The sequence below is a fragment of the Eubalaena glacialis genome, chromosome 18 (genome assembly GCF_028564815.1).
Source record: "Eubalaena glacialis isolate mEubGla1 chromosome 18, mEubGla1.1.hap2.+ XY, whole genome shotgun sequence".
NCBI classification, from domain to species: domain Eukaryota; kingdom Metazoa; phylum Chordata; class Mammalia; order Artiodactyla; family Balaenidae; genus Eubalaena; species Eubalaena glacialis.
This window is the reverse complement of record NC_083733.1, coordinates 36,586,963-36,602,732: the sequence shown is the minus strand read 5'-3', so window position 1 is coordinate 36,602,732 and position 15,770 is coordinate 36,586,963. Positions and strand designations below refer to the sequence as shown.

Genomic DNA, 15,770 nt, shown 5'->3' with positions numbered 1-15,770 from the left:
TATCTCTCCATCTATTTGTATCATCTTTAATTTCTATAATCAGTGTCTTATGGTTTTCTGCATACAGATCTTTTGTCTCCTTAGGTAGGTTTATTCCGAGGTGTTTTATTCTTTTAGTTGCAGTGGTAAATGGGAGTGTTTCCTTAATTTCTCTTTCAGATTTTTCATCACTAGTGTATAAGAATGCAAGAGATTTCTGTACGTTAATTTTGTATCCTGCTACTTTACCAAATTCATTGATTAGCTCTAGTAGTTTTCTGGTAGCATCTTTAGGATTCTCTATGTATAGTATCGTGTCATGTGCAAACAGTGACGGCTTTACTTCTTCTTTTCCGATTTGGATTCCTTTTATTTCTTTTTCTTCTCTGATTGCTGTGGCTAAAACTTCCAAAACTGTGTTGAATAATAGTGGTGAGATTGGGCAACCTTGTCTTGTTCCTGATCTTAGAGGAAATGGTTTCAGTTTTTCACGACTGAGAATGATGCAGGCTGTATGTTTGTCATATATGGCCTTTATTATGTTGAAGTAGGTTCCCTCTGTGCCCACTTTCTGGAGAGTTTTTCTCGTAAATGGGTGTTGAATTTTGTCGAAAGCTTTTTCTACATCTATTGAGATGATCATATGGTTTCTCTCCTTCAATTTGTAAATATGGTGTATCACATTGATTGATTTGCATATATTGAAGAATCCTTGCATTCCTGGGATAAACCCCACTTGATCATGGTGTATGATCTTTTAATGTGCTGTTGGATTCTGTTTGCTAGTATTTTGTTGAGGATTTTTGCATCTATGTTCATCAGTGATATTGGCCTGTAGTTTTCTTTTTCTGTGACAGCTTTGTCTTGTTTTGGTATCAGGGTGATGGTGGCCTTGTAGAATGAGTTTCAGAGTGTCCTCCCTCTGCTATATTTTGGAAGAGTTTGAGAAGGAAAGGTGTTAGCTCTTTTCTAAATATCTGATAGAATTCGCCTGTGAAGCCATCTGGTCCTGGGCTTTTGTTTGTTGGAAGATTTTTAATCACAGCCTCACTTTCAGTGCTTGTGATTGGTCTGTTTATATTTTCTATTTCTTCCTGGCTCAGTCTCGGAAGGTTGTGCTTTTCTAAGAATTTGTCCATTTCTTCCAGGTTGTCCATTTTATTGGCATATAGTTGGTTGTAGTTGTATCTCTCATGATCCTTTGTTTTTCTGCAGTGTCAGTTGTTACTTCTCCTTTTTCATTTCTAAGTCAGTTGATTTGAGTCTTCTCCCTTTTTTTCTTGATGTGTCTAGCTAATGGTTTATCAATTTTGTTTATCGTCTCAAAGAACCAGCTTTTAGTTTTATTGATATTTGCTATCATTTCCTTCATTTGTTTTGCGTTTATTTCTGATCTGATCTTTCATTTTGGATGATCTATCCATTGGTGATTTCTTTCCTTCTGCTAACTTTGGGGATTTTTTGTTCTCCTTTCTCTACTTGCTTTGGTGTAAGGTTAGGTTGTTTATTTGAGATGTTTCTTGTTTCTTGAGGTAGGATTGTATTTCTATAAACTTCCCTCTTAGAACTGCTTTTGATGCATCCCATGTGTTTTGGGTCGTAGTATTTTCATTGTCATTTGTTTATAGGTATTTTTTGATTTCCTCTTTGATTTCTTCAGTGATCTCTTAGTTATTTAGTAGTGTATTGTTTAGCGTCCATGTGTTTGTATTTTTTACAAATTTTTTCCTGTAATCGATATCTAGTCTCATAGCATTGTGGTTGGAAAATATTCCTGATATGATTTCAATTTTTTTAAATTTACCAAGGCTTGATTTGTGACCCAAGATATGATCTATCCTGGAGAATGTTCCATGAGCACTTGAGAAGAAAGTGTATTCTGTTGTTTTTGGATGGAATATCCTATAAATATCTATTAAGTCCATCTTGCTTAATGTATCATTTAAAGCTTGTGTTTCCTTATTTATTTTCATTTTGGATGATCTGTCCATTGGTGAAAGTGGGGTGTTAAAGTCCCCTACTATGATTGTATTACTGTCCATTTCCCCTTTTATGGCTGTTAACATTTGCCTTATGTATTGAGGTGCTCCTATGTTGGTTGCGTATATATTTGCAATTGTTATATCTTCTTCTTGGATTGATCCCTTGATCATTATGTAGTGTCCTTTTTTGTCTCTTGTAATAGTCTTTATTTTAAAGTCTATTTTGTCTGATATGAGAATTGCTACTCCAGGTTTCTTTTGATTTCCATTTGCATGGAATATCTTTTTCCATCCCCTCACTTTCAGTCTGTATGTGTTCCTAGGTCTGAAGTGAGTCTCTTGTAGACAGCATATATATGGGTCTTGTTTTTGTATCCATTCAGCCAGTCTATGTCTTTTGGTTGGAGAATTTAATCAATTTACATTTAAGGTAATTATCGATATGTATGTTCCTATTCCCATTTTCTTAATTGTTTTGGTTTGTTACTGTAGGTCTTTTCCTTCTCTTGTGTTTCCTGCCTAGAGAAGTTCCTTTAGCCTTTGTTGTAAAGCTGATTTGGTGGTGCTGAATTCTCTTAGCTTTTGCTTGTCTGTAAAGGTTTTAATTTCTCCATCGAATCTGAATGAGATCCTTGTGAGGTAGAGTAATCTTGGTTGTAGGTTTTTCCCTTTCATCACTTTAAATACGTCCTGCCACTCCTTTCTGGCTTGCAGTTTCTGCTGAAAGATCAGCTGTTAACCTTATAGGGATTCCCTTGTGTGTTATTTGTTGTTTTTCCCTTGCTGCTTTTAATATTTGTTCTTTGTATTTAATTTTTGATAGTTTGATTAATATGTGTCTTGGTGTGTTTCTCCTTGGATTTATCCTGTTTGGGACTCTGCACTTCCTGGACTTGATTGACTATTTCCTTTCCCATGTTAGGGAAGTTTTCAACTATAATCTCTTCAAATATTTTCTCAGTCCCTTTCTTTTTCTCTTCTTCTTCTGGGACCCCTGTAATTTGAATGTTGGTACATTTAATGCTGTCCCAGAGGTCTCTATGAGACTGTCCTCAATTCTTTTCATTGCTTTTTCTTTATTCTGGTCTGCAGTAGTTATTTCCACTATTTTATCTTCCAGGTCTCTTATCCGTTCTTCTGCCTCAGTGTTTCTGCTATGGATTCCTTCTAGAGAATTTTTTATTTCATTTATTGTGTTGTTCATCATTGTTTGTTTGCTCTTTAGTTCTTGTAGGTCCTTGTTAAACGTTTCTTGTATTTTCTCCATTCTATTTCCAAGATTTTGGATCATCTTTACTATCATTACTCTGAATTCTTTTTCAGGTAGACTGCCTATTTCCTCTTCATTTGTTTGGTCTGGTGGGTTTTTGCCTTGCTCCTTCATCTGCCGCATATTTCTCTGTCTTCTCATTTTGTTTAACTTCCTGTGTTTGGGGTGTCCTTTTTGCAGGCTGCAGGTTTTTAGTTCCCATTGCTTTTTGTGTCTGCCCCCAGTGGGTAAGGTTGGTTCAGGGGCTTGTGTAGGCTTCCTGGTGGAGGGGACTGGTGCCTGTGTTTTGGTGGGTGGGGCTGGATCTTGTGTTTCCTGTGGGCAGGGCTGCATTCGGTGGTGTGTTTTGGGGTGTCTGTGAACTTAGGATGGTTTTAGGCAGCCTCTCTGCTAATGGGTGGGGTTGTGTTCCTGTCTTGCTAGTTTGGTATGGGGTGTCCAGCACTGGAGCTTGCTGGCTGTTAGTGGAGCTGGGTCTTAGCGTTGAGACGGAGATCTCTGGGATAGCTCTCGCCGATTGATATTACGTGGGGTCAGGAGGTCTCTGGTGGTCCAATGTCCTGAACTCGGCTCTCCCACCTCAGAGGCTCAGGCCTGACACCAGGCCGGAGCACCAAGATCCTGTCAGCCACACGGCTCAGAAGAATACGAGAAAAAAGAAAGAAAATTTAAATAAATAAATAAATAGATAGATAGATAGATAAATTAATATTTAAAAATATTAAAATAAAAAAATTTTTAAAAAGTAATTTAAAAAAAAAAGGAAGAGAGCGACCAAACCAATAAACAAATCCACCCATGATATGAAGCGCTAAAAACTATACTGGGGTAAGCATAAAAATCAGAAACAAGTCAGGTGCAGACAGCAAACCCTAATTGTACAGTTGCTCCCAAAGTGCACCACCTGAATTTTGGGATGATTCGTTGTCTATTTAGGTATTCCATGGATGCAGGGTTCATCAAGTTGACTGTGGGGATTTAATCCGCTGCTCCTGAGGCTGCAGGGAGAAATTTCCCTTTTTCTTCTTTGTTCGCACAGCTCCTGGGCTTCAGCTTTGGTTTTGGTCCCGCCTCTGCATGTAGGTTGCCTGAGGGCATCTTTTCCCCTCCCAGACAGGAGGGCGTTAACGTAGCAGCTGATTAGGGGGCTCTGGCTCACTTAGGCTGAGGAGAGGGAGGGGTACGGAATGCGGGGTGAGCCTGTGGCGGCAGAGGCCAGCAGGATGTTGCAACAGCCTGGGGTGCACCATGCGTTCTCCCGGGGAAGTTGTCCCTGGATCATGGGACCCTGGCAGTGGCAGGCTGCACAGGATTCCGGTGTGGGGAGGTGTGGATAGTGACCTGTGCTTGCACACAGGCTTCTTGGTGGCTGCAGTAGCAGTGTTATCATTTCATGCCTGTCTCTGGTGTCTGCACTGATAGTCACGGCTTGCACCTGTCTCTGAAGCTTGTTTAGGTGGTGCTCTGAATCCCCTCTCCTCACGCACCCTTAGGCAGTTCCAGACTTTTTCCCAGACTCCTTCTCATCTAGCTGTGGTGCACTAGCCCCCTCAGGCTGTGTTCACACAGCCAACCCCAGTCCTCTCCCTGAGGTCTGACCTCTGAAGCCGGAGCCTCAGCTCCCAGCCCCCACCCTTCCTGGGGGGTGAGCAGACAAGCCTCTCAGGCTGGTGAGTGCTGGTTGGCAGTGATCCTCTGCGTGGGAATCTCTCTGCACCCCTGTTGCTGCGCTCTCCTCCGTGGCTCCGAAGCTTCCCCCCGCAACCCCCCATCTCCACCAGTGAAGGGGCTTCCTAGTGTGTGGAAACTTCCTCCTTCACAGCTCCCTCCCTGAGGTGCAAGTTCCATTCCTATTCTTTTGTCTCTGTTTTTTCTTTTTTCTTTTGCCCTACCCAGGTACATGGGGAGTTTCTTGTTTTTGGGGAAGTCTGAGGTCTTCTGCCAACATTCAGTAGGTGTTCTGTAGGAGTTGTTCCACATGTAGATGTATTTTTGATGTATTTGTGGGGAGGAAGGTGATCTCCACGTCTTAGTCCTGCGCCATCTTGAAGCGCCCCCAGGAATGCTTTTTCAAGAAATTCTTTCTACCAGTATTCCCTTAATGTTCCTTTGAAATGTATAAATAATTCCTTTCTAAATAGAATAATTTATATTCAAATGAAAAAATGAACAGGGCTGCAAACGAATTAGAAAGAATAATCTCTTAATTTGTTATAATAAACTTGTTTTTATGAAAGGAGTTCATTAGGCAAGGTGATGGAGAGGGAGATGAATTTTAAGTGGTCATGGCTATAGTTACTACACAGTAGTTTGCCAGGTGGGCAGAGTTTCTTCATCTATTACCTACTGTAATACTCCTTCACTGTATGTAATGTGACAATAATATAAAGTGACTAATTTTTATCCATGTCACCAGAAATGCTTTGTTCAGGTGAGTGCTGCCCCCTTCAGAGGGCCACTTAGGAAGGCTCTGCCCTAGCCTAAGGGTACTACCATTGCCAAGAATATTTTGACCTCCTCTTTGGAGATGTTTTCAGGGCTTTTTGCACATTAATTTGAATGTCTGCCATGGTTCTAAAATGTCATCCTTTGAGGATGGATTTAATATTTTAGAAATGGTCAAAAGGTCCAGACTTACAAGTAATATATTGGTTTCAGTTAAACACCAGCAAGGGCCATAAAGGAACATAACTGAGTTTTTTCGTATGGCTAGAAAACTAATTCTCGAAAGAATTCCAAAGGAGAAGTTCCAGATATCTTTGGTGTTTGGAAGTATTAGTAAAATAATAAAATATTCTCATGAGTGAACAGCTTTGACGACCTATTTATCTGAAAGTTAAAAATTATGGTGTGTTGATTAAAAAAAAAAAAATGGGTGGTCTTACAGACATGATGCACAAACTGGCAATCACAGCAGTGGGCCCTATTCCTGTCTCACACGAAGTTTATGATATTCTTTAGGTTTTTCCACAGTATCTTAGAGTAAATACTTTATACTATATGCTCACCCTTTAAAATCCTTGTAATGTTATAGTAGCAAAATGTTTATGGATAAACATTGAATTTCAAATAAATATTAATGTTTAAAACCAGTTTTTTGTCTTTATGCTCCAAATAACCACTTGTCCAATGTGAGAAATAATGTAATGAATGTTGTAATGAATATATTTAAAATCCCTTGAATCAGATCTTTTAGTATTCAGTGGTAGATCATTGATGCATTGAGGTGGTAGTCTGTGTATCACACTTTAGGCTTCATTATGTTGAAAGAGTGATGTTCAGACTATTCTCTGTGTATCATAGACCTTTTCACTGGTTTTAGACACAAATATCACTATTGATTGATGCGTGAAGAAAGAAGCAAATTTTAGGGAAATCTGTGTAGTATTATTAGACAAATTAAGTTCAGTGTGGGATGATATTACAAAAAGTCTTCTGTAGCACTGTATTAGAATGTTGTTTTTCTCCCTTTACATCATCCACAAAGACTCTAGTCTTAAAATAATTTTTAGTTTCTACCAAGAAATATTTTTAAATGAGTTGGTCACAGGGGGAAGATGGATTTTTTTTTCTCTTCAGTGATTTGGAATAGTAGATAATGGGCTTAATGTTTAAAATGGGGATTTCTTTGCTCTAAGCAATCGCTCAGGGTTATAATTCTTCGTTTAAGATTACACAGTATCTCATTTGTAAAGCTTCCACAGACTAATCCTATTAAAAATAGCTTCTTCTATGACTCTACATATTTGCATACTGTATATTTATTGGTTCATTTGAAGGTGTTAAATGTTGTTAAAAGAGATTATGTACACATTGTTGGCTAACATATAACGTATCCTGTCAAATTAGTTTTAAAGTAAAGAAGCTTTTCCCACATTTTTCACTGGGAATTTCTGAAAAGACTCAAATGTTCCTATCCTATTGGACAACTTTCTCTCTTTCTGCTTTGTAATCATTGTAGTTTTTGAAGAGAAAATTTGAGGAGGATACGGATTTGTTATATTTTAAATATTTATTTTTAAACTCCATAGGTTATCCTGTCATACCAAAGTATTACTCTGTGCCAGCTGATTTTGTAGAATATGAAAAAAGAAACCCTGGTAGTCAGAAGCGATTTCCTAGCAACTGTGGCCGTGATGGAAAACTGTTTCTTTGGGGACAAGCCCTTTATGTCATCGCAAAACTCCTGGGTAAGTGAAGAAGATTGGGAACAGTTTTTTTTCTTATTATCGAGTCTTTAGAAGTAAGTATGTCTTTGTTGACATTGACATTCTTTTTGGATTTGGGTGGTGTTTCATGCTGTTAAGAGGTCTTGGGGGAGTTTCTTAGCATGGAAAAGTACATTAATACGTCTATTGCACTGAATGATGATGGACGTTTCTGGGAAGAAGGTCAAATAGGTGTGGGTACCACTATGATCATTTGGGGCTGCATTCAGCTTAGTAGATAGGGTGCTAGCAGAAGGCTATGGAAACTTTGAGTTTCTTTTATAAATGGAATACAATTGTGATTTAGTATAACAAGCATGCTTGGTCATACCTCTAGTAAACCACTTGTCAAAAGGAATCAGGTGTCTCAAAGTTCTCTTCTTTCCAATAAATACATGTTGGCAGTTTACTCAGTGAGGTGGAGGCATAATGGAGCCATTATTCGTAATTATTTGAAGAATTGTTTTTCAGCTTCTCCTAAAACTTCAGCTGAAGTATCTTTGGATACATTGAAATGAAGGTTAATTTAATGCACACAAAAAAGCATTATGCATCTTGCTGTACCATTCCTTGCTAAAATTTTTAATATTATTAGCATTTCCATCAAAAAGGTTATCATAATAGTCAGAATTCTTTTATGGCAAGCAGATTATGAAACAAGCTGACTGTAAATACTGTACCTGCACTAAAAGAAATGCTTACTGTGTGAAATACTGTTATTGTTTTTGTTGTTCTTAGTATTACTGCATAAAAGCTAAATTTGTTTGTGCTGTAAGAATAATCATCTTTGGTTCTTTTTACATTCCATTAGGGAAGAATATTTCAAAGTCCAGATTTCCAATTCAAGCTTTACACAAATGATATATAAGAGCAGACAGAAGCTATTCAAAGAAGAGATTAAGTTAATGCTGTTTTCAGTTTGCTCATTTCCTAACTATATTTTCTGCGTATCCATGTATACTTAACGCTAATTTAAGAACCTGTAGAAAATTTTCTTCTTTAAAGGGACAGCTCTTTGATAAGGAGTTGATATTATTTACGCAGGTTTTGCTTTAAGATTTTCCAAAAGAAAAAAATAACATACATGAGGTAGTTTTCTTAGAATCAAGCCAAGTTGGTAAGGTTATCTCTGGTTAGAATTTTATTTCCATCTTATTAGCATGAATACAAAGAAGCCTTGTTGATAATCAGCTAAATAAAACATATTTTGACAGAAGAGTGGTTAACCTATCTAAGGACAAGAATTTTAACATCAGAATCTTAAGTTTCTATATACTACACTTGGAAACGAATGAGCATGATGAAATTTTTCTTTGAGTCTGAGACTGAAAACTGGTACCTGGGATATGGGATTTGAGATCTAAACCTTCTTCATCCTGCTTTTTGCTGTATATCCAGCTTGGGGTTGATACAGCTAGAAAGATTGCTATTTGAATAAAGCCTCTGGATAAAATCAAGGCTAATGAATTGGGAAGGCAGAATTGACCATATTCTACATAAGCAGATTGAGCTTTAAAAAAAAAAAAGATTGAAAACAATATCAGTCAGTAACAAAACATTGGACCTTCCTTACTCCAAAATAAATGTATTGAATGTAGACAAATTTTGAGTGTAGATAGCATTTTCTTATGTTAAGACCAGAGTGAACAGAAATAATCCAGGTCATGCCTTCATCTCTGTTTTATGACCGTTTTGAATAAGAAAGAGCCTTCAAAGAAACAGTTTCTCTTTTGCCTGCTGCACTTCTAAAAAGGCAGTAGAGGACATGAGTAGGTGTATTGCAGACTATGAAACCACATACTTATCTTCTGCTAGAAAAAGAGATGCTGCATATTAATTAGCACTCTGACCTAGCTGTGTGTCATCTGGTTAACAACTCACTGGTTAAAATGAATAAGGTCTCAGAAGATTGAATCATTTAGTTGCTCTTGACTATTGTATAACTGTCCCCCGCCCAAGAACCATCAAACTTCTATGGATGTTATTAAGATTCCACACACCACGTTTACTAACAAAGTCTTATTTATTCATTAAAGGAGCCTCAGTTGGATATCTGCTTAACAACATTTTGTGGGCAATTAATTGGAATTACATGAGCATAATAGAACAGTAAATCTTTAAAAATATTCTGTAATATATGGCTTTCACTAATTAAGTCCAGTTTGTAATTGGTGAAATTTAATAATATTTTGCTCTATGTATGCCTTAGTGAATAACTATACGACAAAACTATGTGACTTTTATGTTAGAGCAAAAAGACTCAATACGCTGTTTCCTGGCCCAAGGCCTGAACTACCCATTGTGTTCTTAGAAAATAGTTAATTATTACAGTAATTTTTTCTCTTTAGAAAATTTAGACTTTTAGAAAATCAGTGTTTGCTATAAAATAGGTAAATAAATCATAAACAAGGAACTACCACGTGAGAAGGGCTTCCATGCTTATAGTACAACAGCAGTTGAAGACATTGCCCTCATTCTGGTCAGTGCCCCATAAAAAATGCTCCATCTCAGAAATCTCTTTTAGAATTTAGTGTTAGGAAACACTGTCTTCCCTCACTGAACTAGTTTTCTTCCTTGAAACTGCACATACATTGTTTTTATTGAAGAACAACTTTATTGAGGTAAAATTACATACATTTCACCTATTTAAAGTTTACAGTTCAATATTTTTTAGCGTATTCACAGAGTTGTGCAACTATAACCACAATCAATTTTAGAATATTGTCATCAACACCCCCCCCCCAAAAAAACCCTATACTCTTTAACAGTCACTCCCCACGTACCCCTAATCACTTCATCCTTCCCCCTAGCACTAGACAATCATTAATCTACTTTCTATTTCTGTAGATTTACCTATTCTGGACATTTTATATACCTCAAATCATATAATGTATGGCCTTTATGACTCACTTTTTTCACTTAGCCTGTCTTCAAGTTTCATCCATGTATTAGCACTTTGTTCCCTTTTTTTTTTTTTTTGGCTGCACCGCGCAGCATGTGGGGTCTTAGTTCCCCTACCAGGATCGAACCTGTGTCCCCTGCAGTGGAAGCGTGGAGTCCTAACCACTGGGCCACTGGGGAATTCCTGCACTTCGTTCCATTTTATGGCAAAATAACATTCCATTTTATGGATATACCACCTTTGATTTATCCATTCATCAGGTGATGGACATTTGGGTTGTTTCCACTTTTTGGCTATTATGAATAATGCTGCTCTAAACTTTCATGAACAAGTTATCATTTGACATATGTTTTCATTTCCCTTGGGTATATACCTAGGGGTGGAATTGCTGAGTCATATGGTAACTCTGTGTTTAACATTTGGAGTGCTTCTAGACTATTTTCCAAAGTAGCTGTGCCATTTTACCTTCCAACCAGGAGTGTATGAGGGTTCTAATTTCTCTACATCCTCTCCAACCCTTATTCTTGTCTGTTTTTTGATATTAGCCATCCTAATGGGTATGAGGTGTTACCTCATTGTGGTTTTGATAAGCATTCCCCAAATGACTAATGTTGTTGAGCATCTTTTCATGTGCTTATTGGTATATCTTCTTAGGAGAAATGTCTATTCAGATACTGTGGCTATTTTTAAATTGGGTTATTTGTCTTTTTATTGTTAAGTTACAAGAGTTCTTTATATATTCAAGATACAGGTCCCCTACAAGATATGTGATTTGCAAATATTTTCTCCCATTCTGTGGGCTGTCATTTTGCTTTCTTGATGGTGTCCTTTAAGACACAAAAGCTTATCGCTTTGGCAGAGTCCAATTTATCTCATTTTTCCTTTTGTTACTTATGTTTTCATGTAATTTTGTCTAATACAGAGTCACAAAGATTTACTCTTATATTTTCTTCTAACAGTTTTATATTTTTAACTATTACATTTAACTTTTTAAATCTATTTTGCATTTATTTTTGTAGGTGGTGTGAAGAAGAGGTCCAGCTTCATTCTTTTGCCTTTGTATATTCACTTATCCCGGTACTTTGTGTGGGGGGAAAAACTATTCTTTTCCCTGTTGAATTGTTTTGGCACCCTTGTCAAAAATCAGTTGACCATAATGTAAAGGTTTATTTCTGGACTGATCAGTGGATCAGTCTGTTCCACTGATCTCTGTCTTTATGCCAGAACCATGTTGTCTTAATTACTGTAGCTTCTTCCTTTCAATCTGGATGCCTTTTATTACTTTTTCTTGCCAAATTTCTGTGACTGGAACCTCCAGTACAATGTTGAATAGAAGTGGCAAGAGTAGACATCATTGTCTTGACTCCTGATCTTTGGAGTAAAGCATTCCATCTTTTACCATTGAGTGTGACATTAGCCATGGGTTTTTCATAGATGCCCTTTTTCAGGATGAGGAAGTTCCTGTCTATCCCTAATTTGTTGACTGCCTTTTATCATGAAAGGATGTTGAATTTGTCAAGTGTTTTCTGTGTCTGCTGAGATGGTCACGTAGTTTTTATGTCCTTTGTTCAGTTGATATGGTGTATTACAGTAACTGATTTGGGGAGGTTAAGCCATTCTTGCATTTGTGGGGTAAGTCCCATTTGGTCATGGTATATAATCATTTTTATATGTTACTGGATTTGGTTTGCTAGTATTTTTGTTGAGTAGTTTTGTGTCTATATTCAGAAAAGATTTTGATTTGTGATTTTCTTCCCTTGCAGTGTCTTTGATTTTGGTATTAAGGTAATACTGGCCTGTTAGAATGAGTTGAGAAGTGTGCCTCTATTATTTTTTGGAAAATTTTGTGAAAGATTGGTTTTAATTCTTCTTTAACTGTTTGGTAGAATTCATCAATGAAGTCCCATGGTCCTGAACATTTTTTGTGTGGAAAGTTTCAGTCACTACTTGTTACACATCTGTTCATATTTTCTATTCCTCTTTGAGTCAGTTTTGGTAATGTATGTATTTCTAGGAATTTGCCCATATCACCTAGGTTATCTAAATTGTTGGCATACATTTTTTCAGAGTATTCTCTTGTAATCCTTAAGGTTGGTAGTAATGTTCCTAGTTTCATTCCTGATTTAGTAATTTGAGTCTTCTTTCTTTATTTCTTGGTCAGGCTAGCTAAAGGTTTGTCAACTTTTGAGTTTTTCAAGAATCTACTTGGTTTCATTTATATTCTGTATTGTTTTTCTATACTCTATTTCATTAATTTCCACTCTTAATTTCCTTCGTCTTGCTTGCTTTTGATTTAGTTAGCTCTTTTTCATCTGCTGTCTTAATGTGGAATATAGATTATAGACTTGAGAATTTTCTGTTTTATTTCTTTTTAATTAATTAATTAATTAATTTATTTATTTATGGCTGCGTTGGGTCTTCGTTGCTGCGCGTGGGTTTTCTCTAGTTGCAGCAAGCAGGGGCTACTCTTTGTTGCAGTGTGCGGGCTTCTCATTGCAGTGGCTTCTTTTGTTGCGGAGCATGGGCTCTTGGCGCGCAGGCTTCAGTAGTTGTGGCACATGGGCTCGGTAGTTGTGGTTCCCGGGCTCTAGAGCACAGGCTCAGTAGTTGTGGCACATGGGCTTAGTTGCTCTGTGTCATGTAGGATCTTCCCGGACCGGGGATCGAATCCATGTCCCCTGCATTGGCAGGCAGATTCTTAACCACTGCGCCACCAGGGAAGTCCCAAGAATTTTCTGTTTTAATATAAGCAATTACAGTTGTCAATTTCCCTCTGAGCATTGCTTTGCCTAAATCCCCTAAGTTTTGGTATGTTGTGTTTTCTTTTTCAATCATCTCATCAGAAAGTACATTAGAAAGTATTTTCTAATTTCCCTTTTCATTTCTTTTCTGACCCATTGGTTATTTAGGAGTGTGTTGTTTAATTTTAGTATGTTTGTGAATTTCTAAAACTTCTTTCTGTTAATTGATTTCTTTTGTGGTTGAAATCAATTTCAATTGATTCTATTTGAATTCTATTTCTAAATTCTGGTATTTCATTCTATTGTGGTTGAAGTATATACTTTGTATGATTTAAATCCTTTTAAATTTACTGACACTTATTTTTATGGCCTAGCATATGAAAGATATTACATGCGCATTGAGAAGGATGTATATTCTGCTCTTGTTGGATGGAGTGTTCTATAAACATCTATTAGGTCTAGTTGGTTTACAGTTGTATAGATACATTTTTGATCATGTCATTTCCCTTTTTTTTTTTCAGCTGATGGATTAATTAGTCCTAGAGACATTGATCCTGTTCAGCGTTATGTCCCACTACAGAATCAACGTAATGTGAGCATGAGGTTTTCCAATCAGGTAAAGAGATATATAAAGATATTTTATTTCATAACTTAGACTCATCCAGACATTTAACACTTAATTGAAGAAGAAATTTTATTCTGAATGGGTTTTTATTGTTCCTTCTAAGGGCAAAACTTTTCTGTCTTCTGGTTAGTTAAGATTTACCTGTGGTAAAGGGCTATTTGTTAATGAGGAAGTATGAGTCAGATGTGTCCCACGAGATGTCTCACAGGTAAACATTTTCACCTTCGCAGTGGTTGCGTTTAAGGTGTCAAATGTCTTTGAGAAGATGCAGTATGTATGGGTGGCATGGGGACAGATGAGATGGCTCTATTACTGAAGGGAGTGGGGTTCCATGAAAGGCCCCTCGCTTGATGTCTATCCAGTGCTGTGTCTCTGTGACAGGACTGAGTGACAGACAGTTGTTCTTAGTACTTGGTAACATGTCGGGTGAAGAAATAGTTAAAATTTTTTTTTTTACATTTAGTAGCTATGGATTTAGACTGTGTTGTGTCAACAAAATAAGTGTTTGCAGGATCAGCAAGATTGATGTTGACTTGAGCAAACCCTCATGTATTAAATGATACCAGTAATGAGTACTGTTAAAATGAAACTGTAGTGTGGATTGTTGAAATTGCCTGAGGAGAAAGGGAATGAACCTGAGTGTGTGCCTGGGATTCCAAGCACACACTTATTAAATTTATTTAATAAGAATAGCATCAGCATTTACAGAAAATATGCTTATGAAATTGAAATGCTCCTTTTACTTTAAAAATATATGTATAACACATACACACACACACACAAACACACACATAAATGCTTGTTTTAACGAGAGAAAGGGAGAGCCAACCAGCCTCATTAGTATCATTAGTATCACACTGTTTCTCTGCTTCTTTTGCTGGTCCTCAACAAAACATCTAGTTACTCTGAGTGGTTCATAGATGAGAAGCTTTTGGGAGATTTGTAAATAAATGTTAAGATTTTCTCAAGAACATAAGATGCTTATGTTAATATGTGATAGAAATTTTACACTGGCCTATTAGTTCCCATATAAGGCAGGGATTTGGCCTTTATCTTTATTTACCACTCATCTCAGTGGAATATATTTACCAGTCAGTAAAGTGGAATATATTTAACTTCATGTTACCTAGTGCTGTGACTCCGAGCCATTTTAAGACTAGTGTGTATCACTTACATAGCATGTGTGATGCACTTCTAGGGTGATGAAATCTCAAGGCCTTTTCTTAGAATATAAAGTGACCTATTGGTCACAGGTTTGAGGTGTGGGGGCAGGAACCAGAGAACATCAAAGCACACAGCTAACAAAATCAACCATTTAAACACTTACTTCATGCTTGACCCATGTAAGGAGGGCTGTGGGTTATATGTAATTTTTGACATACAATATTCTTGCAACTCTTTCTCTCCCACTCAAGAAGGCAGAGTACAAGCAAGTGAGAGTGAATTTTATAGAGAATTTACTCTAGGTATATTTTTTATATTGAAATCATTTTCTAATGTTGCTACTAAATTATGTGATGTACCTCCCAGGTAGAGTCACGTCCTATCTAAGAGCCTTGCTCTAGGGTCAGGACAGGGGCTTCTCTCCTGCAGCCACGCTGGGATTACATCCATGCACTGTATATAGTTTCTGAGAAGGAAATGATGGGAAAAATTGGCAGCAGAAAATTGCCGGGAGGTGTTATTGCCCCACCCTACTGGCAGCTTGGTTGTGGTGGTATATAAAATGGTGAGGTGCCTTTTCCACTTTCTCAGCCATTTAAGCAGTAGCGAAGACCTGGCATGCGCATATCCATTGTTGGGGCTAGATGGCTTGGCTTGGTGAAATACGGAAGTCAGACAGGGCCCTCTGCCTGAAATGCTGGTGTCAGTGCCCTCTCAATCATGATTGACCAGGTCAGATCTTGAAATTAACTGATCTGTGGGGATTGACCCTGTCAAATGTCAGAAAACGTAAGTAGAATAGTAAAGTTCAGACATTTCCTGGAAACAAGAGAAATCCCTGACTTCGAAGGAAGTTGTATCCGAGGTCCCCAGGACTCACAGGACTCAGAAGCTGTTAT

The 15,770-nt window shown here is 37.4% G+C and overlaps 1 protein-coding gene across 4 annotated transcripts in view; it reads left to right on the top strand.

The window, feature by feature from the left end:
• PHKB (phosphorylase kinase regulatory subunit beta) overlaps positions 1 to 15,770 on the top strand; it is a 220,649-nt gene that overhangs the window by 114,996 nt on the left and 89,883 nt on the right. For all 4 annotated transcript variants that reach the window (XM_061174410.1, XM_061174411.1, XM_061174412.1 and 1 more), the window contains 2 exons: positions 7,263 to 7,421; positions 13,604 to 13,698. In XM_061174410.1, the coding sequence (XP_061030393.1) occupies positions 7,263 to 7,421; positions 13,604 to 13,698 (254 nt within the window). The remainder of the gene's footprint in view (positions 1 to 7,262; positions 7,422 to 13,603; positions 13,699 to 15,770) is intronic.